This window comes from Nomascus leucogenys, chromosome 14 (genome assembly GCF_006542625.1).
Source record: "Nomascus leucogenys isolate Asia chromosome 14, Asia_NLE_v1, whole genome shotgun sequence".
In the NCBI taxonomy this organism is placed as follows: domain Eukaryota; kingdom Metazoa; phylum Chordata; class Mammalia; order Primates; family Hylobatidae; genus Nomascus; species Nomascus leucogenys.
In genome coordinates, this window is record NC_044394.1 from 5,227,797 (window position 1) to 5,254,115 (window position 26,319).

A 26,319-nucleotide genomic window follows, 5' to 3' on the forward strand; every position below is an offset into this window, starting at 1 on the left:
ACATTTGATTATCTGATTATAGGTTTGAGCTCTATGGATATTGGAGTTATTTAACCCCTTTGCTTGGACAGAATTTTGTGGTTGATAGATAGCCTTAACAAATTCTTTAATTTTCACCCAGTGAGCTGGAGAGGCTGAAAGCTAGCTCTCACCATCACCTTTCGGTGTTCACTCATGGTGTTCCCTCTGTGAGTGCTCCTGATTGCTCCTCCTAAATTCCCCTCACCTGGTTAACTCCTTTATCTGTCCTGGGCTTATCAAGTCACTGCCTGCAGGAAGCCTTCTTTGATTTCCCCTGACATGTGTTATGTTCCAGATACGCACTTCCTTCGCACTGTGCATCTAGTGGCAGGCTGAGTCTGGCTTATAGTCTGAATCTTGAATTTGCCACAAGGGAAACTTAAGGAGGATGAGAATGAAAGCATCAGCCATATCTTTGGTGGCAGAAGATGTGGCTGGGGTCCTGAGCCTCATAAGACTCAGGAGAGAGTGTTTTGATATTTGTTAAATGCTACAAATAAATGGAGGTTGTCAGAAAAAGTCCTGGCTTCAGGTGGCAAATCATCCCATAATAATCTCTAATTTTAGTCCAGGTTTCTCAAAACTGTTACTGACCTTACTCTTTTTTTTTTTTTTTTTTTTTTTTGAGACAGAGTTTTTTGCTCTTTCGTCCAGGCTGGAGTGCAATGGTGCGATCTCAGCCCCCTGCAACCTCTGCCTTCTGGTTTCAAGCGATTCTCCTGCCTCAGCCTCCTGAGTAGCTGGGATTACAGGTACCCGCCACCACGCCCGGCTAATTTTCTTGTATTTTTAGTACAGACTGGGTTTCACCATGTTTGCCAGGCTGGTCTCGAACTCCTGACCTCGTGATCCACCCGCCTCAGTCTCCTAAAGTGCTGGGATTACAGGCGTGAGCCACCGCGCCCGGCCCTACTCTTTAGCTTAGACTCCTGAGACTGTGTTGCTCAGCTTCTACTTGAGACAGTCCTTCAAGAAGCAGGTACTGACAGTTTACTGTGTACCAGTCAGGATAGGCAATGTGGTTAAGTGAGTGGGATCTGGGTTTTGAACTCAGGCCCTAAGTTGTGCTCACCATGTGATCTCAATTAATTGGCTTCATCTTTGTCTCAGTTTCCTTATCTGCGAAATGACAATAATGGTATCTATTTCACTAGGCTGCTGTGAGGATCAAATGAGATATTCCATGTGGAGCTCAGAATATGACCTTTGGAGCATAACAGATGCTTGATAAATGCTGACGCTGGGACTGCCACGACGTAAACTTCCAGTCTCTAGTTTGGTTTCCTGATCTCCAGAGCAGTTCCCGAGAATTTCTCTCTCACTGCTTTGCTCCTCCAAAGTCCAAATCTAAATCCTACTTTCCCATTCCAAATCCTCCTCCTATCTCTAACTTGCTCTGCTGTATCGAGCCCACATTCTTGTGCTACGTCTCCTTTCTCAATACTTCAAAAGCAGATGTTACACTCATAAAAATGGCTAAAATGAAAAAAGATGAAAAATACTAAAAAATGGCTGAAGATGTGGTGCATCCAGACCCTGAAGAGTGCTGGCAGGAGAGTACACTGACTCAACCACTTTGGAAAACTTTCTGGCAATAAGGCTGAACATATACTGTCCTTTGATCCAGGAATTCCACACCTAGGTCTACCCTCAACAGAAACATGCACATACGTACATCAAAAATCATGTAGAAGAAATTTCATCAGAGCACAATATTAGCTACCTACTGCTGCAAAACATATTACCCTCAAGCTTAGCGACTTAAAACAACAGACATTTATTATCTCACAGTTTCTGTGGGTGAGGAATCTGGGAATAACTTAGCTGGGTTCAGGGCCAAGGTACGCGTTAGGTACGGCAGGCACCAGGCCTAGGGCCCACGATGCTTGTTAGTACAATTTCCTCCTTCCAGTGAGTGAGATACTTCCTTTCTGTTGTAATGGAGGAAGGGGCCTACAAAGACAAAAGTGCGTATGTCCCATAAAGTCACCATGCAGCCCTGGCTGGGTGGGTTTCTCATGAGGCCTGTCAAGCTGTCATCCGGGAACATGGTCCTTGAAAGGCTCCCCTGGGAAAAGATCCACTTCCATGCTCACTCAGGTAGTGGCTGGCAGTTCTCAGTCCTTCTCTACTTGTTGGCTGGAGGCCTCAGTTTCTCACCACATGGGCCCTTCCATGGCTGCCTAGGTATCTGCAGGACATGGTAGATGGCTTCCCTCAGAGAAAGAGGGAGAGGGAGAGCGGGAGCAATCAAAAGAGAGAAAAACCAAGATGTCTTTTATAACCTAATCTTGGAAGTCAACTACTATCCCTTCTGCCATATTCTATTGTTTACACAAACCAACTCTGGGACAGTGTGGGAGGAGGCCACAGAATCTGTGAATACCAGGAGTCCGGGATCATGTGATACCCTGTTAGAGGCTGGCTACCAAAAATACTATCTTCAGTCGTTAAAAACTAGAAACTATCCAAATGTCTATCAACAGTAAAAAGACTAAATAAATGATACTGTATTTGTACAACGGAATTCTACACAGCAATAAGAATGAACCATTTATAACTACATACAACCATATAGATTGTAGCTCATAAATATAATGCTGCAAGAAGAAGCCAGGAACAAATAGTATACTTGATATGATTCCACTGATGCAAAATTAAAAAAACAGGCAACACAACTCTGGGTGTTAGAGGCCACATAGTGGTTTCGCCTGGAGAGATACTGATGGAAAGTAGATACAAAGGGAGCTTTTGGGTGCTGGCAATATTCAGTATCTTTGTCTGGATATTAATTCCACAAGTTTATGAAAATTCGTTGAGCTATACAACTTTCTCTGTGTAAATTATACTTTAACAAGAGTTTTTCAAAAGTAGATGTTGTAATACCTGTATTGTCTCCTTTTGCTAAAGAGACATTCTAGAAATGATTTTGGTTATGGCTAAGCATAAAACTAGGTGCTATAGGCCGGGCATGGTGGCTCACACCTGTAATCCCCGCACTTTTGCATGCCAAGGCGGGCGGATCATGAGGTAAGGAGTTGGGGACCAGCCTGACCAATATGGTGAAACCCCGTCTCTACTAAAAATACACACAAAAAATTAGCCAGGCATGGTGGTGGGCACCTGTAGTCCCAGCTACTCAGGAGGCTGAGGCAGAAGAATCACTTGAACCTGGGAGGCAGAGGTTGCAGTGAGCCGAGATGGCGCCATTGCACTCCAACCTGGGCAATGGAGCGAGACTCCGTCTCAGAAAAGAAACAAACAAACCAACCAACAAACAAAACAACTGGGTGCTATAGACTGAATGTCTGTTCCCTTCCGTCCCCCAATTTATATGTTGAAATCTCATCTTCAATGTGGTATTTGGAGGTGGGGCTTTTGGGAGTTGATTTGGTTATGAAGGTGAAATTCTCATGAATGGGATTACCACCCTTGTAAAACAGGCCACAGAGAACTCCTTTGCCCCTTCTACCATCTGAGGGCACAGCAAGAAGGCTTCACTTATGAACCAGAGAGTGGGCCTTCCCCAGACATGGAATATACTGGCACCTTGATATTGGACCTCGCAGCCTTCAGAATTGTGAGAGAGAAACATTTCTGTTGTTTATAAGCCACCCGGTCTATGGTACTTTTGTTATAGCAGCCCAAAGGTTTAAGACACTGGGGCAACTACAATGTGTGGTCAACCTCTTGGTCCTGGTGCTAGGCCTCGCCTGCTGTGAGATCTTAGCTGAACAGTCACTTAAACTCTCTGAACTATAGTTTCCTCAATTGTAAAGTGGAGTGAACACTTACACTCCTAGCCTCAGAGTGTGGTGAAGAATATCAGTACGGTTGAGTGCTGTTACACTATCGAGCACTATAATATCAAGATCTTCCAAGTTCAAAACCATAATACTTGCCTGGAGACCAGGATATCTATCGTCTGTTTAACATCTCTCTCTGCTGTATTCCTCTCTTTCTCTTTAGGGATGGTGGGGGGGTGGAAAGTAGGTTTGAGGCTTTGTGATCTGGCTCTCTGGGGTTCATCCTTTGGCCTCAAACTTCTGTGCTATCACATGATCTCCTTGAGCAGTTTCTCTAGGCAGGATTCCCTAGATTAACCAAGAGAGTAAGGTGGGGAGCAGAGCCACCACACAGCTGTGATTCTCACCTGGGCCAGAGACCAGCTGCACAGAACAAGGTTAAAAGTTGTTTCTGTGCACTCTGGGATGTCTGGGTTTAGGGAGGAATTCCACTAGGTGATATAGCTGGTTTCTGATATTCTAGGGAGGAGTCAGATTATCTTTTTAATACATTTATGCATACATTTTATATGCATTCATTTATTTTCTGTCGCACCTGCATATTTGTATATAATACAACCATTTGCAAAGATAGACCTTACCCAATAAAAACATGTTATGAGATAATTGTGATAATTTGTAATCCCAATTTGGGTTTATTCTCCTCGTGGGAGTTGGGGTTCACAGCGTGTAGAACTATCTCTGCGCCGTGCAGCTCTGTAACAATATATACCTTTTAATGTGACTAGAAGCTCCCTACACGGAGCAAGTCTTTCCCGTACTAACAGAACCCCAAGATAGCCACTGTGAAGTGGCTTAGGGAAGTGTGTAAGGGTGGGATAAATGGAGAATCTCCATCAACTCCTCACGTCTAGGAGAGGTTTGATCCCATTTTGGTTATTACAATTTAGGTCTTTCCATAGAACTGTTTCTTTGGGGACTCAAATAGCAGCATGGGGCCCCCTGGTGGCCGGAAATAATTCACGCGTTTGCTTTTCAAGCATTTTGAAGGCCAGGTCAGGCTAGAGAAGTATAGAGAGTGAATATTCGCCTCCAACTGCTGCTTACAGTGGAGGCGTAATAGAGAGTGAGATGGCCTCTTCGGGGGAAAAATGAGAACTAAACTTTTTTCTTTAACAAGATTAGAATGGACTATAATTCTGGATAAACCATTCACTTTCTGATTTTTTATTCTTTGGCTCATTTAGCATCTTAATTAGGTACTTATTGAGTACTTAACCTCTGTAAGCCATTATGTTAGGCATTACACCAGGGTTAAAAATAGGATCTATCGCACACTTCTAAGGAGCTTTGGAATAAGGATAAAACTTATGCCACCAACACGACAGAAGATAAAAGGTGCCATCAGAGAATAAAAGATGAACTCACGAAAGAGCATTTACTTTCAGATAAAAGGGAAGACTTCCGGGAAGAGGTAGCATTTGAGCTGAGTGCTGATGAGAAGCAGGATTTGGGGAGATTAAAATCAAGGAAACAATGGCACTATAAGCGAGGGGGGAAACACAAGTTTGGACAGACATAGAGGCAGGAAAACCAGAGTTGGGTGCAAGAATGGTGAATAGTCTATTCTGGCTAACTCATAAGGAGGTTTGGGGGTTAGAGTGAGCATGAAAACTGGATACATCCTTTTGGATCAGACTGGAGAATCTTGAACCTTGTCTGAGTAATTTCATACAGCAATGCGGCGGCGGGGTGGGGGGTGGGCTTTGAGTATCTTTGCACGAGAAGAGGCATGTGAAGGCACAGACTCACTTGCGTTGAAATGAGCACAGCCCCCTAAACTTGCATTTGGTTGGGAGGAATGTTGATCTGTACGTGACACCATCTGACCCGCAAAGTCATTTTTAGGGTGTTTCCACTTAACCAAAACTACCTGAGCATGAGGGAGTAGTAAGGGACCCAGGGCTCCTGCCATGTTTAATTAAATTTCTGGATAGAAAGACTTTCAATGATTGTGCTATGCTAGGCTGATTTTGTTTTCCAAGTTTTAAGAAACCTTCACGCCTATCTTTTGATTCTAGTTTAAGGTGGTTTAAACTACATGAATGAGCTGTATTTCTGGCTGGAGTTACAGGGTAGAGTCCTAGCTGTGGACTAGCTCAATGTCCACTGAAGAATTCAAGCAGTAACTTTATTTGCATTGTATTAGATCTAACTGAGTAAGAAACCTGAGAATCTACATTATGCCTGGCATATAGTTGGTGCTGGCATATGTGTTAAGCAAATAATTAACAACTGATTCCATAAAAATGTAATATTCATTTAATAGCACATTATAAAATTCCTGACCAAAGACATTGATTTCCTAATTATAATAGCACAGAACTCCTTTAGAATTTAGTAAACGTAATTAAGACTATTCAGAAGTAATGAAAAACCAATATGATAAAAACAAAAATCCTCCAGTAAAGAAGAAGGAACCTGTCCATTTGAGAGAAATACAATTGAGAACTTGCAAATGAGACAAGGGAAGACGGCAATTTGGAACTGCAATAGAAATAACTATAACAGAAATAACCATTTAAGAAGTTTTAGCAGCAATAAGTATTTATTATTCTGAATGAAATGTACAGTTGACTTTTATATAAAAATCATCAAAAGTGCTATATTGGATTATTTTACTATTAATTTAACCCCCAACGGCATCTATTAGCTATAACTTTAATGGGTTTTTCTTTACTTCTGATACATCATTACAACTGGTTAAACTGTCCGATGTTAAAATATAAAAAATATTAGTTAACTCTTCAAGATAAAGTACCACCAGTGACGAGTTATTAAAAGTGAAAAATGAAAACAGATGCCAGTGAATCAATGTATTGAAAAACATTATCACAGAATTTCATAGACATATGCGAAACCAAAGGTAATTTAGATCCTTGGCAGAATGTTTTTATGATACATCTTAAGACTGTGGGTTATTTCTTTTGGAGGCAAATGTCTAGTGTGCCAGGCCTATCTTGTTATTTTCTCATCTTTTCTTGGCTACTTTACAGGGTGAACCAAATACTGTCTAATGCCGTGCACTCCCATGACCCCCGAAGTGTTTAATGTAAATAGAAAGCTGATTTTTCAGTCTCAGAAATAGCCCTTAGGGTTAAGTTTGTCATTAAAGAAGACATGAGTCATTCCTCACAAAGGAGAAGCCCCTCCACCCTCCCACCCCCATACTTCCAGTCTGCTCCAACGCCAAGTCTGTTCTCTCCCACCATGGTTCTGGGTGAATTGGGTGACAAAGTCAGAGCACGCTTTCCAGGCCCAATGGCCCATTTGGTCGTATTCAGTCTCAAGCAAACAAGCTTCTCTGATTTGCCACGAGAGCTGTCTGACTCTCCCGTCTCTTGGCTTTCTTGCTTCTTTGTCTCACTTTCCAGCACAAGGCGCTGGAGGCTAGTAAAAAAAGTCCAGATGACAGAACAACCAGGCCAAAGATGGAGATAATAGACCCATGGGAATTGAAGCTGTAAGCCACCGCGGTGACCACGATGCCGGCGATGAAGACAACCACAGCGAAGGGGATGACGCAGCGGTAGCAGGAGAGCTCGGTACCCCCTGTAGCAGCCATCAACTGAATCTCACTGACCAGGGGGACTGTAGTGACCACAACTTCACTCTTGGGGCTCTTCTCCGTCGTCGCCACCATGTGAGCCTTTGGGGCTCCCAGGATCTCCTTGATGGGCTCTTCAGTCATTTTTACAACTTCTAAGCTGGGTTTACAGACTAAATCTGGACAGTCTCACCAGGGTGAAAGCTGTGAAGATAACAGGAGATGTCAGCTACATGTATCAGAATGAACCCTGTAAGCAGAAATGAAAAGCTGGGGAGGCACCTCCTTTCCAGGAGGCACAGATCCATGTGAAAAGCAACTTTACTCTTTTTTTGAATTGGTTGTATTCTCTTTGCATTTAGGTAAAAAATAAGATGAAGCAGATGCATATGAAGGGAAGACAGAAAAAGCAGGAAGCACTTATAGTGTTTAATATACCCTGGCGGTCTACAAATGTTTTACAAGCTTTTCTGCTTTGTCTATTGCTTCTCCTTCCTCTGAACACACAGAAATGCCTGAATCCTAATCCAAAGATGGTCTCATTCAAGAGGAGAATACATTACAAACAATATTTCGTACCATTAATCCCAGAACTTACAGCAACTCAGACTCCGCCAGTCTTGCTGGGCATAACATGCATTCTTTCCAAACTATCACCCATTGGCTGCCCACGAAATCAATGTCAAGGCAAGTGGCCAGCAACAAATGATGTTCTTCTCCATTGAATGACAGCCAACAAATCTTTATTGTGTTACTATTACACACAGTGCAACCTGCTCCCTGGGGTCTTTTTATTACGCATTTTAGGTGGACAGTTCAGCAAAAAATTCATTGACAATGAGGTGGGGATTTGTGGTCTGAAATGTAACAATATCTTCCAATCTGCTATCAAAGAGAAAAAATAAGAAAAAAAATTCAACCCCTTCATAGGATATAATTTTGTGCTTTCTCCTGGCAAAAATAAAATCAATTATTTGAGTAATTAGCTGTCAATTCACACATTTTCTATTAAGCTCAACACAAAATTTCGATATTATGTATACTACAACATGCAGAAACAAATAAGCACGCTAGATTTTCAGGAAAATTTCACAACCTTCATTTTCCTCCATGCCTTTGTGTGTAAAACTTGCTGCAATGACCCTTTCTAAGTATTTTGAACCTGAACATTTCAGGACAAAGCTGGAGACTTTTGATCAAAAGTGTCTGGTTGAAATGTTGTGTATGAGAAATCAGTGAAAACTTGTCTGCTGCTCAGACATGGTTGAATCACCGTCTTCCATTCTCAAAAAGCTATCTAGCTGCTACACAGTTGAGCAGTTGTAGTTACTGAACAAGTTTAAAGAAACATTCTTGAGACCATTTCAATGAGATTCATACTTTGAATATATTAAGCATCCACTGAAAACAAATTCAACTCCAAATCAAACCTCACTGGTTCTTCCCTGCTCTGGAAAGTCAAAATATCACTCCCTGAGCAATGAAACTAAATCTTAGAGCTGCCTACTCACATGTCATTTTTAATCACCAAACTAATTAATCACTGGTGTCCAATGACACCCTAACTTCTGGTGAGGCCAGTTAAAAGATATTTGAGATTATATCTGAAAAAAATATCTTCACCCCAAAGCTGAGATTGAGCTAACCTGAAAATCAAGATCTGTCCCCAAATTACTTACACTCACCTCGGAGAGAGGCAATCCATTACCAGAGTAACCACTTGACTTGGAAGAGAAGAAACAGCAACGCTTGAGCCTCTTCGTCCAACTTCTGGGAAAGAGCCTCTAACAGCAAGGCTGTCAATAAAACAATAGGTTAGGGATCTCTTCTGGGGAAAAGAAAAGATGTAAAAATACTTTACTATAGGGTCTGGTCTGGTTTGGGATCCTGAAGTTCCTGCTTCTTTCAGGCTACCTCTGTTCCTAAATGACGCTTGTCTTTCCCTCCCTCTCTCTTTTTATTCCCTCCCCCTCCGGTTTGCCCCTCCCTAACATTTTTTTTTTTTTTTTCCTTCGTTCTTTTCCTTGCCAGCAGATTCGGAGTTTTGGCTTCCCCCAACTTTGCTCAGTGACATGATAAGTCCGAATCATTTCTACAGATTCCCCAGAGACAGGAGCCAGCTTTTACTTTTCTCTTGCAGCATTTACTAAGTGGACTGCTTTGTGAATCTGAATGACTCATTTTTTCCCCCGCCGACCTCCAGATCTTCCTCCCGTCCATCAGGCATTTTTATAAGAAAATCCCAGAGTCAGCGTTGCAGACCCAGCTGAGGGGACAGAGCCGAGGGGACAGACATTCTAGGGTGGCAGAAACAGCTGTGAAGTCATCAGGCAGCTGAATTCAGTCTCTAAGCCAGCAAAAATCCATGTTCCTAGGTTTTCCCATTATTCTTTATATGCGTGTGATAGTCATCTGAAGCTTAAAACCCCACTTGTTCAGTGTTAATTCATTTAGGAATGAGGGCGGGAGGCACAAATGTTTGTGGTTAAGGGGGAAAGCCAGTTATATTGATTTAAACATGATTGTTTACTGCTTTTGCAAGGAGGTAACTTTAGCAGCACCAAGATTATCATCATCATGATAATTGCTACCATTTATAGAGCACCTACTCTGGACCTGGCACAATAGTAAGAAATGTCACATATTAACATTAATTCTCACTAGTTCATAAATGAGGAAACAGGCTCAGAGAGGTTAAGTAATTTAACAGAGATCACCCAGTAACGGAGAAACCCGTGGTTTGAACCCTAATCTTTAATGGATACATATATCATTTGGGGAGATTGTTAAATTTAGATTCTGATTCAGTAAGTCTGTAACAAGCTCCCTGCCTATGTTGAGACCTCTGTTCCTTGGCCCACTTTAAGGAACAAGGTATTTTAAACATTCAAACATATACAACTTGACACATCATACACTCAAACAATAAAGTTAAACATCTATTTCCCACCCCGTAAACCTATAAGTGACTTTATAGGCTTATGCTTTCTTACAGACAAACTGTGAAATTTTTAAAACCTTGAAATACATAAAGCCCAAGATTGTCTTTTTGAGGAGAAAAGATAATACTGGGAGGTCATCCTACACTTTGTAGTTAAAAGTTTTCATCCTCCATTTTTTCATCTGCACAAGTGTTAATAACCCCTTCTAATTAATACTGTGAACCACAAATCCAAATTAACTCTTGGAAGATATTTGTTTTCCGTCTTTCTCTCAAATTGTTAGATTTCTCTAATAGCTGGCAAAGGGCTTGGATGTTCTCAAACATCTCACCTCTCCTCTATCAAAGCACACTCTCTCCAGCCTTGCCTTGTAGCAATACCCTGATGACTTGTGACAAAAAGAGAGGGACCAGAAGTTGTTTATTCTAGAGTGAAAGCCAGAGAGAGGGTATGTCATTGTAAAAAATAAAGTTGAAAAGTCCCTGAGGTTTGGGGGAGTCATGGCAAGTACCTGGAGGCCTTGGTCACCATGATCCTCACACTTTAAAAATGTCAGACCTAAAGAGACAGCTTTCATCCCTGAGGAGTACTGTCACTTGGTGTTGAGTGTCAGGAATACTTAAAACCAGGGCATTTCAGAACTTGCCAAAGTTGCCCCCGGAAGATGGTGAGATGGGGGCCGCTGGCTACGTACAATGGAGGTTCTTGAGAAGCTCCTTAACAGAGCTGTCTTCTCACTTGCAAACTCTGGCCCTTGAGGGCAATTCCCCTCTATTTTCTAGTACCACTTTGCCTGCAAGATAGCCCAGTAACTGCACTGAAGCTCTGAATATCACCTTATTCTGTTGAAAAGCATGCTTTCCTGTTACCAAAGCTAAAGGTGCAAACATTGAACTTCTACAGAGAGGACAATGGCACCTTTTTTCATGGTAAGCCCTTGACTGAGTCTACAATGAGGCACAGTGAGTGTGTCTGTGCCCTGGGAGCACGAATCTGTCATCACTTCCAATACCAAAGCTTTCTTCAACCTTGTCAGGCTCAGGTGCCTCATTCACACCGATGCTCCTCCACAGGGTGTGTGCACCTGCCTTGGTACACAGGTACACATCTGTAGACTCTGAGTAGACAACCGATGATTCGTATGTTAAATTCAAAGAGGTAGAAAGTTTTGGTATAAGGCAGACATTGTATCAGAAGAATAGATGCCTGTCATCCTAACCACTGACACACGCAGCTTTAACTGACTTTACCTCTTCAAATTGAAATTCAAAGAGAATTCCTAGTGATCTATGCCTGTTGCCTCTGAATGTTTATTCCTCCTTCCACTCTGTGTCTACAAGGTATGAAACACCCCTGGGCATCCTTTGGGGACACCTGCCCCCAAATGCAAAATTTCATCCACAATGCAACCAGCCTTATTTTTGCGAGCCCTCTATTTTCACAAAGAAGAGGAAATCTCTCTACTTCTTTCTAAAGCACGTGGCTTTAGGAGACTCCTTTAAGTTTGGAGAGCTTTTCTCAAAGCCTCCAATGCATGAATTATATCTATGCCCCTAACCCCCATAGGCATTCAACATTTCCTTCCCAGATCTTTCAAAAAGCAAAGCAAAGATCCTTACCTTTCCCAGCCAGAGTTAGACTGAGACAGCTGCCTGCCCCGCCAAGAGCAACCCAGAGAGGGGGATGCAAATCACCACATTAGGGACCGTAAACAAAGTACTCAGCAAGGCTTAAACACAATTAAGGGACCGGAGACAATTTGGTGAGAGGAAATCCCTTAAATGCTGCTGGATTTTACTCTGTTGTCCTCCATGAAAATGTAACCCATATGTGTGTGTGTGTGTGTGTGTGTGTGTGCGTGTGTGTGTGCGTGTGTGCGTGTGTGTGTGTGCGTGTGGCGTGTGTGTGTGTGTGTGTATACAGAGAGAGAGAGAAAGGGCATCAAGTTCGAGAAGAATATCTTCCTTCACTTTTCTCTTTTTATATCTTTATTCAGGCACTAATTTGCGAGGCTTTTCCCATCCAAAGCTCCAGTTCTGACGCTCTCCTCTGTGAATCAGAACCTGCAGAAAAGAATTTGTAATCTTTGCTCTACATTTCTAAGGGAGTATGGGGCTGGAAAGTGTGTATGTAGGGGAATGGGACCATAAACTATCCTCTTTCACCATAACAGGCAGGTAATAAAAGGAGTACAAGGAAGATAAGGATTAGTGGTGAAAATGGCATTTGGTGCCTGAGTGGACCCTCTCTCTAATGTCAGGGGAGTGGTCCTGTTGGTGCTGTTCATCAGAGGTTGTCAAGACACCATAGAAACTATGTTATACTGAAAAATCACACCTCCGAGGTGACCTTCCACCAAAGGCATTGTAAACGGCAGAGCTGGGAACATTTGCTGTTCCAGAGACAATGCCCCAGATTGCAAAAATCTCTCTTTTTTTTTTTTTTAGAAACAAAATGAAAGACAAAGTTACTTAGGGGAGAGGGGTCTAGAAGTGGAGGAGGGCAGAGAGCACGGTGGGTACTATGACAAAGAGGTCATTTTGCCCATTTCCCTAAAGTGGAAGCCAAAGATTCAGGCTCTAAGGTTGCAAAAGGGGATGTTTTGATTTTCCCATTGAGTTTATGCTGTTGAAGACCTGGAAATTTCTCCTCTGGGAACACATGAAGTTTGCATTTTGTGAAGCATGCCCCCATGTGCATTCGATTACTTGCCTGTCTTTATTTCCAATTTGCTTTTGCTTGGTGTGTTTGAGCTGGCTAATTTCCAGCAGCCTTGAGGATGCCAGTTCCTCTTGGCCTTCTGTCCAATCACCACATGCCTTTGATCTCAGTCATCACCCAGTCCAATTGGATACAGGGAGATTTGGGAAGCTGGCCAGGTTTTCTCCTCTCTAATGCTTCTTTTAAGGGTGTGCCTGCATTTATGTTCTGAAATCATGGACATTTTGGAAAGTGATCTGTGCTTCTGTGTTCATTTTGGATAGCAGGTCATGTTATTATTCCCCCTTTTCTTTTTTTCTCCTCCAAAGCACTTTTCTTTGAGGTCTAGGACATTAAATAGAGAGATCTGATAGTACCAAGAGGAACAATGAATGTGCCTTAGATATAAATATGTATTTTACTAATTGGTGGTCAGTTTCTAGGTATTGGAATCTCGTAAGATCCATGTGAATATAGAAGGGGAAACATACATCTTTTAGATGCACATTACAGTCCCCATTCTCTTATCCCATTTTGTTCTGAGTAACTATGAAAGGTCACATAAACATAAAAAAATAGAGCTGAGTAAATAATCTCTCACTTCAACAAGAACTAATTGCCATTCTGGCCTCAGATGAGAAGAATTGATTTTCTTGTCTCAAAATCAGAATATACACCGAAACTCCTGTCATCCTGATACAACCCCATAAATTTTGCATAGCATTTTATGTTTATGTACGTTATTCTTTGGAGGCCAAAGATGAGGAAGCCCGAAGTACGAGAGTTACTTCAAAATGGGCTGGCACTTTCTTTCCTAAGACAAATGTACACTCCTAGGGTCAGCCTCCCTTAGTGAGTGAGCCTCCCTTAGTGAGTGGGGCTTGCAGGAAACACACCATACTTGTTTTTTTTCAGGGAGGAGAAGGGAAGGGATCACAATGACCTCACCCCTTTGCCACTCCTCCCTATACCTGATAGCATGGAGCCCTTTGATGCCCGTTTACAGGAGAAATCTCCCCCTAGGCTCTGGTGCCAAATATCACTTGTCTTGGTCATAAAATGATGTACATAAACATTGTGTGGCACCCAATCAACTCCTAATCAGTGTACAATTTCTAGGCTTCGACACCAATCTGGTACTGGAAATTGGAAATCACCTTGCAACATGTAAAGTGTCCTAAAACCTGATAATCAATGGTATCTCTGTAAGGGCCAGTTAGCTTTTCCCCCATTCCATAGTCAAAGAGCAGAATATACCTTCCAACCGGATTGGCCTTGTCCTAGTTAGGTAGCACTGGCCTTAAAATGACTGGCTCAGGACGGGCTCATCAGTTTTGGCCTCCTCCAAATAATTGAAAGTACAATTTAAACCACAAGTTTTAAGTTGCAGGCTTGGTAAGAGGAGCATGGAGGATATTTTTCATGAATAACATTTTAATTCTCTATTTTGCTGAGAAAGAAATGGAGGGAAAAAAAAGACATGGAGGTTCAGAGACTGGCCCTGTTTCTGGGTTTAACTCCAGAACCTGGGCTCCTTCCTTCTGAACTGACCCACACAGTATGCTCAGTTTGAAGAGGAAAGGGGCACGTTAACACAAGCGTCTAACACGCACTACCCATAACACAGTCATCTCTCAGGTATTTGTATTTTATTTATAGAGAAAGTGGCAGAGCCAGGTTTCAAATCTAGGTACTTCTTTCTTCTTCTATGTTGCGTTGTGAGGAATTCATTTTTAAAATTAGATTATGTACATTTTCCGAAGTTTAGCTTAAGTCTCATTTTCTTGGGTTCAGGGTGATATACTCTCACTAGATTTAGTTTTGGAAAAGTGCTCTGAAAAGGGGTGCCTACTGCTTCTGGAATGATTAAACCATGTATTTCGCCCTGTATACATCTGGGCATTAAAATAGAGCTGCATTACTAAGCAGATTTGGGTAGGTTTGAGGCTGGGACAGACATAGGCCTGGTACCTGCGGAATCCGTGGAAGATGCCGTAGCAGTCGGGCCACTTCAAAAGTCACCCAGGCCATTCCTCTGCCTTCAGGAGCATTTTAGTTGCTGTGCTCCTTTGGGTGCCAGGAACTTGCTAAATGCTCTAGCTGAGCAGACGCAAAACAGTGGGCAAAGCATGGTCTCTGCTTTCATGGAGTTTACCATCCAGAACAGGAAAGTCACGGGGACACCAATGTGGGTAATCCTTTTCTAGAAGGAATAACAAACGGCTGTGGGAGGCCCAGGGAAGATGAAATCAATTCAGGCCCAGGGGTATGTGTGTGTAGGTGGTAGGGGGTGGTGGTGGTTGGAATCTTCATGGCACACAGGCGTTTAACATTATAAATAGAAAAGGAAAGAACACGATTCTAGGTGGAAGAAACAGCCTGTATTCAAGCATAGCTTTGAAAAGTGCAAGTCTTCTACAAAGAGCACTGAGTAGCTTGTTTGGCAGAATTTTAAAGAGCGCAGGGCAGGCAGAGAGCAGTCAAAATAAGACCGGAAATGGTTTATGGTCGGATTATCGCCTCGATGGCGAGTTTGGACTTTATTTTGAGAGCAATGTGGTTTTGAACGGGATTGCACAGTCAGCTCTGTGCATTCTAAACAGTAGCCTGACTTTATAGAGTGTTGGGATGTCCTAGGGAAAGTCAATATGGGGAAGAGGGAAAGCAGGTTGAGACACCAGTTGGGATGCCTCTGTGATCGTCCAGGTAAGAGGCAATGAGCACCTGGTATTGGGAAATGCGGACAGGTAGGAAATCACTGCAATGGTAGAATCAGCAAAAGTCAGCAATGAATTTCAAGTGGGGAAAGTTATCAAGGGAGAGGAGTTTGTAAGGTTTTAAATTAAGTAATTAATAGCTTGAGGTTGCTGTGAGCAGAAATGGGTGAGGACAAGGAGTAGATGTGGGGTGAGGAATATGTGATCGTTTTGTTAGCATAGCTATTCACTTCTCCAGTGGAGAGGCAAATGCCAGAGAAGGTTGGCATTACTGCCTAACTAGTAAGTTATGATGCATCATGTGAATCGTCAAAAAATTCTGTTATAGGCTCACGAATAAAATTTCCAGTAAAATTATGAATAATTTTACAATTCACTTCATTCCATATGCATATGCACACACACACAATTGCTGACACACATATAATATATACGCACAGGATGTGAGATTGCTAATGTTTTGCATAGAATAAAAAAAAATTTAAGAATTCCAATTTGAGACTTTATTTTTATTGAGCATATGCAAAGAATTTATTGATTATATGTTCAATTTTAAATTCCTTGAAAATAAGAACATAACTGTGCAATTCTTTTTTACAGTGTTAGACATTATTTTAAAATAAGCACTACATAGATATTTTCTGGTAATGAAAATATTTTCTCCAGTGGTTATTACTCTAAGGTACTACTCATGAAGAAGGAATATATAGAAGGTTCTTGTTTCACCACTTCACATATGGAGAAATGCTTTTGCCTTACTAAGAACTAATTGTATGTTGCCCCCATGAGTGAATGCTTTAAAAAATAGTAATCCAAATCCACTACAGATTTATTTTGAAATGTCCTGTTTTGGGCCTCATGCAATGGAAGCAAGCTTTTATGTTGAGGGGTTTACCATGGTCATGTTGGTTGGGAAATCATCTGTCAGTTCCTCAAGGACATTATCATCAATTTTGCATGCTTAGAAAGTCATTGCCAAATAAGTCAATGAATAAATAAAATAATGACTCTACATTGAAATCGGATGTAAATTTAAAACTTAGATAATTATTTAAATGGGTTATTTTAAGGTATCCAGATATTTAGTGCTAAGTACATTAATTATTCCTTATCATTATAATGATAAATATTAATTTATAAATGAATAGTAATTATGATAATTATTCAATTACATTTGGAAAATGGTGCCTAGGACTAGAACCAAAGTCTGATTGATGCCAAAGCATGTCTTCCTAATCCCTGTGGAATATCGTTTCTGTGTTCAAATGATGGCACGCTTTCTGTAGCTCATAAGGAGTAAACTTGCCTTCGAATAATCTCTTGGGTTTTAAAATGATTGCTTCGCCAGAAAAAAAAAATGTCATTGCCTTCCCACAGAACCTCTGTAGTGTTATATTAATTGAGGATAGAACTAGCTCAACAAATCTTTTGGGAGCATTTTTATCCTTTTAAAAAGTCTTTGATATTCACGATGTGTGTGGGTAGTAGGAAACAGAACAATTTGCCCAGCTGAACTGAGTTCAAAATAGAACTGTTTATCTTATGAACTTATCTTATGGAACAATGCAGAGAACAGATCTCTTGCTCTCTTTCTTTAGATAAAATTTTTAAAGTCTCGTTTTGTAAAGGAGACAGAACTTTGCTGTCTCCTTCTTGTTTACTTAAATAAACTATACAGGAAACAGGCATTATTGTCTTTGAAAAAGCAATGTAAAAACTTGGTAAAACCAATGATCCCCAGAGAGTACGCAGCCACAGAATGAGAACACGATGTTTCTTCCATCAGGGCACACAGAAGGGCACCGAGTCTACTTTGAATTCCAACTGTACATTTGTACCCAGTTAATGAATCTGCTGTTGATAACTTTGCATGACTTCCAGTATGATGGACTCAGCAGTCTCAGGGAAACCTTGCTTCCCTGATTTATTTCTTGCTATTTATTTTCTAAGTTTAACTTAGTTTGCAAAACTTTCTTTACAGTACTGACAGGGCTTGATTACCTTTTTTTAGAGCGCTAATAGGGCTCGATCATCTTTTTTCTAGAATCTAGCATAAGGTTTTGGATCGCTTCCACAATAAAATGAACATTTCTGACTCTCCGATATTGTTGTGCAATTAAAAGTAGCCATTAACTGAAAGTCGAGAAACTTGAGTTTGATTCTTTTCCTCTTTGTGGCTTGGGCAAGTCACCCAACTTCTGAGTGCCCCATTGTCAGATCTCAGGATTCCATCTGTAGATACTTTATTATTCTTTTCTTAGAAAAAAAAATCCTATCTGGGCTCAGAATATCAGAGAACTGAGACAAGACAACTTGGGGAAATAGCTAACACTACTACCCAAGCTACCAGAACAGCTGTAGGAAGCCTCTTTTTTAAAAAAATATTCCCTGATGCAACATCTGTCAGCAAAGCCACTGACCTTTTACTGTGGATATTCATCTATTTCCATGTGAAGAGAGTCACAGGCGTCTGGCTCAGGGACTGACTGCAGCACAAAGGTTTTCTTCAGTCCCGATCAGAAATTCTAGGTTTTCAGGTTTGCACACTAATTTTCACTCTTTGTTACCCAAAGCCAATGCAGTAAGGAGCGTGGGGTGTCCAATACCATAATAAACCGTAAACTGCATTTGAAAGGAAAGCAGCAGGGGCCAGAACTCACACTTGTGGAGCCTCACCCTGCTGTGACTGACATGACGTAAGTCGGAGACCTCGGTTCACAGTTTTATGTGACAGGACACAGGAGCAGCCAACTTTAGGGAAGACCGATAGGAAAGCCCAAGGGTGAATCTCTCTGGGAACAGGAAGCAGGTACCGCCGGACCAACAAGGCTTTTGGACAGAGGACTTTGACGGGTTTTGTAGAAGCAACTGGGCTCCCCTGAGGCTGCCAAGAGGGTGTGCTCTGATCACATGGACTGTGCATTTCCTTAGAGCACCTCCCTTCCCAGCCCACGGAATCCAGAAAGAAGCTGCTGTGCTGCTGTGTGACTTCCATCAGTGCAGTGGATTCCTTATAAGCACACGGTTCTCCTAAGCAGAGAAAAATATAACACTGTATATTCCTCTCTTCTCCAAATTTTCTTATTTTCTTTTTGGTAAGATAACAATCTTACCACTGTCAAATATGTCCTGTACACCAGGGAGGATTTGTGCTGCCTGCCTCAGAATCACACAGGGTGCTTGCAAAAAATACAGGTTTCTGGGCTCCACCCCAGACCTACTACATTACTGCGTCAGGATAGTGTGTGTGTGTGTGTGTGTGTGTGTGTGTGTGTGTGTGTGTGTTGAAAGGTCAGGAACTTGCGTTTTTTATCTGCATCCACATGAAGTTTGAGATCCTCTGCTTAATGCTAATACAGCAAGCTATCAAGTTTGCAAATCCGGCCTCACCCCTCTTTAAAACCTATCCATGATTCCCCCTCATCTGAGGTCTAGAATCTCTGCATGACATACAAATCTTCCCATGAGCTGGCCTCTCCCTTCCTTTCCAGCCTCAGCTCCAGCTTGGATCAAATTACAAATCACAAACAGCACATTATTTTATGTTTGTCATGCTTTGTTGGTTCCTACTCTTGAAGGCTCAAGATGATGTCTACTCATCTTTTCATGACTACCTCAAGCATCACCTGCTTCTAGAAACCTTCCCTGGTAAGTCCTCCTCTATTTTCAGATGAGGCAGCTTGAACTCCCTTCCCCCAAGTTCCTGTAATGTTTATGCCAGTGTTTCTCAATCTGGGTACTTTTGACATTTGGGGCTGGATAATTATTTATTGTGAGGAGCTGTCCTGTTCACTGCAGAATGTTTAGCAGCACCTCTGGCCTATACCCACTCTATGCCAGTAGCAACCCCTTCTCTCCTGCACAGTTGTGACAACCAATAATGTCTTCAGACATTGCCAAATCACCCTGGCGTGAAAATATTCCTGGCTGAAAATACTGCTCTGTGCTTACATGTATCATAGCCCTCAACAAATAGTGTGGAAAGTGGCTGTTTGCTTGTTTATCTTCTCTAATCTAAAAGACTGAGAGTTTCTCAAGAGTAACCAGTATACAAAATTAATCTTTGTGTCCCCTGCACTAAAGCACAACATCTAATGCATAGTTAGACATAAAATACACATTTCTCGAGCAAAACCTTACTGACGGACTAGATGTCAGAAACCCCAGCCAATCTTGGCTCTACTGCTTGCAATGTTGTGACTGTGGACAAATAAGTTAACAGCTCCGTGCCTCAGTTTCCCTTATTTGGAAAAGGGGGATAATAGTGCCCTCCTTGCATATTTGGGTCTTTATGCAGGTATGGGAAAGTATAAAGTGCAGGAAGAAGCCTGGTTACAGTAATGTGACCTAAAGGTTGCTGCTCTCATGTTTGCCTTCTCTGGATAACATTGAAAGTTCAGGGCCACCCACACATTGTCATCCACTTTAACAATAGCTGGAGGATTTCATTAATGCATAACATTATAAGTGTGAGAAATCTTATGGAAAATGATTGAACCTCCAGTATGGAATGAGACCAACATAATTGTTTAAAGAGTTCTCTTAACATAATGCTCTACAGCACACTATGAATATCCTATAGGTCAAACGCTCTCTTCCGTATCTGTTATGCCTCCTGCTAAAGACTCAACCAGGCCTAAAGGAGCCTTCTCTGCTACAGACCTGTCTGATTTTCTGTCCTTGAGGAACTGCCAATCCCATTCTTTGCACCCTCTTCTGTCCTCGTTCCTTTCTGCTCTGTGCTAGGACAGCCAGCTGCTTCCTTGCTTCCTGACTCTTAATATCAGTTATAGGAAACTAGCAGGTTTTGCATTGGGATGCCTCTCCTATCATTTATTACCTTCAAGAAGAGCTTTGTCTGTCTCTCTCATTGTCTCTTTCTCCATCTCTCTCAGTCTCTCTGTATCTCTGTCTCTCTCTCTCTCATTCTCTCTCTGACTTTCTGTCTCTCTCTCTCTCTGATTATTTTATGACTTCCTTTTATACTTTGGCCATTCCACCACTGTTGCCTCTGTGCTATCCCAGCACTGTGGTAAGCTGATTTATATACAGTATCATTCTCCCTACTTTTACAGAAATAATTAGCTTCCAGATTGTGTTCAGCTAAGAAGGACCACTGTTGCATGGAAATGTGGACTGCGCTTCTCCCTGCACCACCATCAACCCCCACCCCCCACCAGCTGCAGCTGCCCAGGCTTTCTTGTTAACCATTTCATGCCCCAAACACTTAGAGTACAAAAGCACTTAAAAACTGTAACATTCTGTACAAACGTGTCAAAAAGTCCTAAACACATATGCTGATAGTGCAGCAAGAAGGCTTGGAAATTATCTAATCTAGCTCTTTCACTTTAGACTTGGGAATATTGAAACCTGAAGAGATTAAGTGACTTACTCGTTACAATTTTCTTTGCATTTCTAATAATCTCAAAAGGCAACCTGAATCATTCTGTTATCTTTTTAGTGTATCACGACTAATCTTTATTTTCCAATCTTTCCTATACTTCATGGTCCCCTCTTTTAAGCTTAAAACAGTAAGTTCCTTTTAGTATAGGCTTTGGAGATGTTTCATCTGAAAGAGGTGATAGATGTTGTTTTTAAAACACTGAGTTCTATGTATCTGTTTTTACAAGTAGCACAAGGTTTAGGGTAATTAACAAGTTTTTATTTTTTGCATATATTTAGCTATGGGAGAATATATATCCATGTTTAGATTTACTATGGTACGTCTATTTATTTATTTTAAAATTTTATTGTGGAAAGAACATTTAATATGAGAACTACTCAATCATTGTTGACTATATCAGAATCGAGTCAGTTTTCCATATTATCCAGTACAGTATGTTCACTTTGAAAAAATTTTTCAATGTGCATTTTGCTATATTTTTCCCAAAGGCATGGAAATTCTTATTTAAATATTTCCTTTTTAGCTCATTGTATTAGTCTGTTCTCACGCTGCTGATAAAGACATATTGAGACTGGGCAATTTATAAAGGAAAGAGGTTTTATTGACTCACAGTTCAGCATGGCTGGGGAGGCCTCAGGAAACTTACAATCATGACAGAAAGAGAAGCAAACGTGTCTTTTTTCACATGGCAGCATCAAGGAGAAGAATGAATGCTCAGCGAAGGGGGAAGCTCCCTATAAAACCATCAGATCTCATGAGAACTAATTCACTATTATGAGAACAGGATGGGAGAAACTGACCCTATGATTCAATTATCTCCACCTGGTCCCTCCCAGGACATGTGGGGATCATGGGAACCACAGTTCAAGACGAAATTTGGGTGGGGACACAGCCAACTCATAGTACTCATTAACCTTAATACATCATTTGCTATCCTTTGAAAAAAATCCTTCTCAAGGCTGTGTTAATCTGTTTATAACCTACGATTAAAGTTTTCAAAATAAATTTTAAATAGGAGACTGCAGTGTATAAAGTATATGTCAGTGCCTGGCATAAACTAGACACTCATTTATTTTTAGTTCCCTATACCCACTAAAAGTATATGTTTTGACTTTCCCTATAAAATAATGCCAAACATTTCACGATGTGATAGCCAAACTGAAATTATGCGTCTATGATCTTTCAGCAATGTTCTTGGATAAATGAGTGAAAAGGAAATAAAAATAACCTTTAAGTGTTAGGAAACCTTTCAATCCAGCTACACACCAGCTTTACTCACTCACTTCCTTCTCTCTTCTGCGCCCTCTACCGACTACCGACTGCAAGTCTGTATTAAATTAGCAAATTTAACTGTTTTGAACAACAAAAAAGCAATTTTCCCCAGCCTATGCCTGAAAGTCATTAAAACACAAATGATTGCTTTAAAGAATCATGCTGTCTTTTTTCTTTTTTTAGTGGCACCAGGAAAACCTAGCTATAATGTAAAAAATGAGATAATATAGATAAACCTAAGTAAAAAATAAAAATCACATCAACTCCACCTTCAATAGAGCTACCAATATTTTTTGTATCTTCACTCTACCTTCTCTACATAATATGTACATTATTTTTCTTATAAAAATAGGATTATATATTTTGCATATAATTTGTATAAACTTTCTCTTTTTGTATTAACCATCCATGGCAAACTCTTTCCATGTCAATAAATGGATAATCAGAAATGGCTATATCGTGTTCCATTGCAAGGATGTCCCACAATATCTTTGTGGGAACACATTAAGTCTGCTTCCAGCTTTTCTTGTTGCATTTTTAAAAAATTTCCTCTCATGTCTCATCTTCTCCATGAACACATGATAGAAGCTAGGGCCAATAGTGATAATAATTAATCTCAGGGGCTACAAATGACAGGTATCTCAATATACACACTCTTTTGTTAAATACTTCTGCCTCATTCCGTTTCCTATACTGCTTATTCTTTCCTACTAAATTGCATCCAAATATGCAGTATTAGTGCACATTTAGTGTGCACACAATAGTGAACATTTTGTAAAGATGTAAATTTTTTTCTCAATTAAATTCAAGAAGACTTTTCACCTCCAAAAATGAGAATTGGCAGTCATGAAGAAGGTAAAATCTCAATACATAAAAATAATGAGAGAAAAAGATAAGAAATAAGGGCTCCTAATCCAAGGGATTTAATCTATGCAAAGTAGAAATTCCAGAGAATATAATGGAACTGAAAGAACAAAAGCAAAGGTGAAAACAATAGAAGGAGAACATTTTGAGCCAAAGAAATATTTAAATTTGTTACTTAAAAAGATTAACTGAAAAGAAATGGAAAAAATATCCCCACATTTCTAGGTATATCCAGGCAAAATTCTTGAATATAAAAGACAAAACCTTCTATGAGAATCAAGGCTTTACGCCTGTAATCCTAGCTCTTTGGGAGGCCGAGGCAGGCGGATCACAAGGTCAGGAGATCGAGACCATCCTGGCTAACACGGTGAAACCCCATTTCTACTAAAAATACAAAAAATTTGCCAGACGAGGTGGCGCGCGGCTATAATCCCAGCTACTCAGGAGGCTGAAGCAGGAGAATGGCATGAACCCCGGAGGCGGAGCTTGCAGTGATCTGAGATCGCTCCACTGCACTCCAGCCTGGGCGACAGAGAGAGACTCTGTCTCAAAAATAAATAAATAAATAAATAAAATAAAAAGAATCAAGGCTTTAAGAGCCCCATGTATTCTATAAGGGAATAGAAGTCAAGCCATTTTCCCCAAAGCTGAATGCCAAGCAGTCACTGTTTACAGAATTTTGAGCATGAAATCAAATTAGGAACTCATGAATAGTGAAGATGTAGTTTACAAGTACTCAAAGTAAGCAATAAAGTCATGCTTTGAAAACATTTTACAAATGCAAAAATATAATTCTTTACAGAGAACAGGCATGTTTTAAACCATAATAATACTAATCCAGATTTTTATTCCAAGGTATAAGCAAATCCAGGAAATGGCAGATGTTAGTGAGAGGAAGTATAAACTTACTATATTTATTTTACACAGAGAAAGTCGGCAACAATTTTTTTTCTTTATACTAACATACATGATATATCTATTCAAAACCTAAAGGTGACTATTAATAAGATTTTCTCTTTTTTAAAATAATTTCATTTCTTCATTTCTAATGTTCCTTCTTTTAAAAGACAGTCATATAGGATGGATGTCTTCTATTTTAGTTATCTATTCCTGCATAATAAACAACCCCAAATATCAGTGGCTTAAAAGAACAATAGTTATTTATTTTGCTTGTGAATCTGGAATTTAGCCCAGGCTTAGTAGTGACAGCTCATCTCTGCTCCAGATAGTGTTAGCTGGGGAAGCCCGACAGGATTGGGTGGGTGGGTGGGAGCATCTGCTTTCAAGAGGACGCCTTGATATGGTTGGCAAGTTGGTGCTAACTGCGGCTGGGGAGCTCAGGCTCCAGGGCTGCTGAGGCCAGGCTGTTGGCCAGGCCCTTTAGATGTCCTCCAAGACATCCTCTTCACAAGATGCTTGGGCTTCCTCCTGGGATGGTGTCTGGGTTTTGGGTTCTAAAATGATGTCCGAGTTCTGACTTTGCAGGCAAGACGTTTGAATTGTATTTAATGCACTGTCAAGTCATTGGAGAGTTTTAGGGAGGGAGTGCCATGATGTCTGGGTTCTGAGAGAGCTCCAAAAGAAACAGGAAGCTGTTTCATCTTTTATGACCAAGTCTTAGAGGTCACAGAACATCACTTCTGATGTAGTCAGAAGTCTGCTCCAACTTAAGGTGAAGGGACACAGGCTCTACCTCTTGGCGAGAGGAGTGTTAAAGTCATATAAGAGATTATGTGGGAAGAAAAATACTGTTGTGGCCATTTTTGAAAAATACAATGAGTCCATCTTCAAAATGCTAAAGGAAAAAAACTTTTTTAATTTTAAATTTAGTTTTATATTTTTAGAGATGGGTTTCACTCTGTCACCCACGCTGGCACAAGCATAACTCATTATAACCTCCAATTCCTGGGCTCAAGTGATCCTCCTGCCTCAGCCTCCCAAATAGCTGGGACTTATACCTGAGCCACTGTGCCTGGCCCAACAAAGTATTTTTAAAATCCCCAGATAGGTGCTCTTATTTGGCTTGGTGGTTATGAGAAATGCCTTGGAATAGAGGGATCGGGATTTGAATTCCATTTGTAATATTTACTTTCTGTATATCTTTAGAGATGTCCTTTAGTCTTCTTAAACCATCTGTTAAGTGGAAATGGAAATACTGATACTTAATTCACTGGGTTTGTAGTGAGATAATATACTTTTAAGTACTGAGCATAGTCACTGACACATATTATACAGTTAATAAATGGTACTTTTTAGTTTCTTGTTTTTTTTTTTTTTTTTTTTTTTTTTTGAGATGGAGTCTCGCCCTGTCACCCAGGCTGGAGTGCAATGGCGCGATCTCGGCTCACTGCAAATTCCACCTCCTGGGTTCAAGCAATTCTCCTGCCTCAGCCCCCTGAGTAGCTGGGACTTGACAGGTGCACATCAACACGCCTGGCTAATTTTTTGTATCTTTAGTAGAGATGGGGTTTCACCATGTTGGTCAGGCTGGTCTCAAACTTCTGACCTCGTGATCCGCCCTCTTCGGCCTCCCAAAGTGCTGGGATTACAGGCATAAGCCACCGTGCCCAGCCTAAATGGTAGTTTTTAAAAAGACAAGAAAGACTGCAATACTACTGTTTACATTGCTTGGGAGTTCTAGCCCAGTGATTGTCAAGTTTGTTTTTATCAGAAGAACCCTTTGCCTCTCTGGCCAGGTGCAATGCCTGTAATGCCAGCACTTTGGAAAGCCAAGGTGGGAGGATGGCTTGAGGCCCGAAGTTTGAGACCAGCCTAAGCAACACAGTGATATCCTTGTCTCTACAAAAATAAATAAATAAAAACCTTTGCTTCTCATAAACATTTCTTCAGAGTCTGAATGCAGAAAACCAACAACTTAGCTTTTATTTGTAAAGCAAAGATGACAGAGCCTAGAGCTCTGTACCTGCTAGTTTACCCTACTTCCTGCAAAGACATCAGGAGCATCTGCTGAGACATTATGAAAACCATTGTTTCAGCCCAGCTCATTTAATATCATGGGAAAGAAGAATGATTGGTACAGCTATTA

General features: G+C 40.9%; 1 protein-coding gene across 3 annotated transcripts; it reads right to left on the reverse strand.

The window, feature by feature from the left end:
• Positions 1-6,066: 6,066 nt before the first annotated feature.
• Positions 6,067-18,247, reverse strand: TMEM100 (transmembrane protein 100). Of its 3 annotated transcripts, none has more exons than XM_030827989.1 (3): positions 18,154-18,247; positions 9,060-9,170; positions 6,067-7,578 (listed from the first exon to the last, which is right to left on the reverse strand). In XM_030827989.1, the coding sequence occupies exon 3, from the start codon at positions 7,516-7,518 to the stop codon at positions 7,114-7,116; it is 405 nt and encodes a 134-aa protein (XP_030683849.1). In that variant the 5' UTR covers positions 7,519-7,578; positions 9,060-9,170; positions 18,154-18,247; the 3' UTR covers positions 6,067-7,113. The 3 variants fall into 3 exon arrangements, with proteins under 3 accessions (XP_030683849.1, XP_012358746.2, XP_012358745.2); XM_012503292.2 differs by lacking the exon at positions 18,154-18,247 and adding an exon at positions 11,936-11,965; XM_012503291.2 differs by lacking the exon at positions 18,154-18,247 and having other exon boundaries at positions 9,060-9,311.
• Between the last annotated feature and the right edge of the window lie 8,072 nt (positions 18,248-26,319).

Excerpts from the sequence above, each read along its gene's own strand:
- TMEM100 (XM_030827989.1), bottom strand. The coding sequence starts at position 7,518 with ATGACTGAAGAGCCCATCAAGGAGATCCTGGGAGCCCCAAAGGCTCAC.